General features: G+C 65.6%; 1 protein-coding gene across 1 annotated transcript; it reads right to left on the reverse strand.

The window, feature by feature from the left end:
* Window positions 1-44: 44 nt before the first annotated feature.
* Window positions 45-1030, reverse strand: H696_02200 (hypothetical protein; the record flags this gene model as incomplete). Its single annotated transcript, XM_009496098.1, has 3 exons — window positions 45-484; window positions 622-754; window positions 929-1030. 3 exons carry the CDS (start codon window positions 1028-1030, stop codon window positions 45-47), a joined length of 675 nt encoding a protein of 224 aa, XP_009494373.1.
* Between the last annotated feature and the right edge of the window lie 75 nt (window positions 1031-1105).

Here is a 1105-nt window from a genome sequence, read left to right on the forward strand (position 1 = left end):
GAGGCTCGGCCAGTGCCCGAGGAGCGGCCCGGTCCCTTTTTTTTTTACCGGCGGGAGTTCTTGGGCTCCTTCTTCTTGGCGAAGATCTGCGTGCTGACGCCGCCCTCCACCTCGGAGAAGGTGATGTCGCGATAGACATCGGTGTCGATGCGGTAGTCGAAGGTGTTGGCGAAGGCCACCGGCAGGGTGTCGCCGCCGGTCAACTCGCGATAGCTCTCCATGAGCTTGGTGACGATCTCGGTCTTGCGGTTGGAGACCATGAGGTAGTCGTACTCGCTGGGAACATGGAGGCAGAAGAAGTTGTCCGGCAGGCAGGACAGCCGGACGCCGCCGAGCTCGCGCAGGGCGATCCGGCGCTTGACCTTGTGGTTGGTGGGGTCGATGTTGTAGATGGCCTCCTCGGTCAGGAGGAGGATGCGCTCCTGCATCTTGTTGCGCTTGTTGATCTTGACCACGATGTCGGAGAAGGTGATCTTCTGGTCGCCTGTGTGTGTGTGTGTGTGTGTGCGCGTGTGTGCGCGTCGGGCCATTCGAAGGGCGGGGAAGAGGGGGGGGGGGCATGCGGCGATGAGTGGCAAGTCCGGGGGCAGGGGGAGACCGCGGCGGGGGAGTCTGACGTACGGTGGCGGGCCAGGACCTTGATGATGTTGGCGTTCGAGGCAAGGCTCAGGTAGTCCCCGAGGAACATCTTGACGGCGCTGGAGCGGCGGCGCTCCTTTTGGCCGAGGAAGGCCATGGTGGTGGTCTCGGAAGGCTTCGCGGGCAGGTTGGCCCCGGGAGGCGAGGGGGGCGCAGGGGGGGGGGGGGGGCGGTGTCAGTGGCATGTGGGGTTTCCTCCTTGGCCTGAGGTGCTTTTTTTTGCCGGTGGAGTGGCGTGCGGCGGCAACAAAAAAGGAGCGGGCGAGGGAGGCAGACGCGCGCGGGGTACCTTGTCGGCGTCGGTGGCACCGGCGGCGCTGGGCGGCTCGGTGGCCGCGGGCTCGGAGTTGAGCGTGACATTGGTGAAGGCCTCGGTAAGCTCGTCGGACATGGCTGGCGTGGGTCTACGGAGCCGGAGGAGGAAGAGGGGGGGGGGAAAAGGTGAGTTGCACCAGTCGGGGGGGGG

This window comes from Fonticula alba, assembly GCF_000388065.1.
Source record: "Fonticula alba strain ATCC 38817 unplaced genomic scaffold supercont2.3, whole genome shotgun sequence".
Classification (NCBI taxonomy): domain Eukaryota; order Rotosphaerida; family Fonticulaceae; genus Fonticula; species Fonticula alba.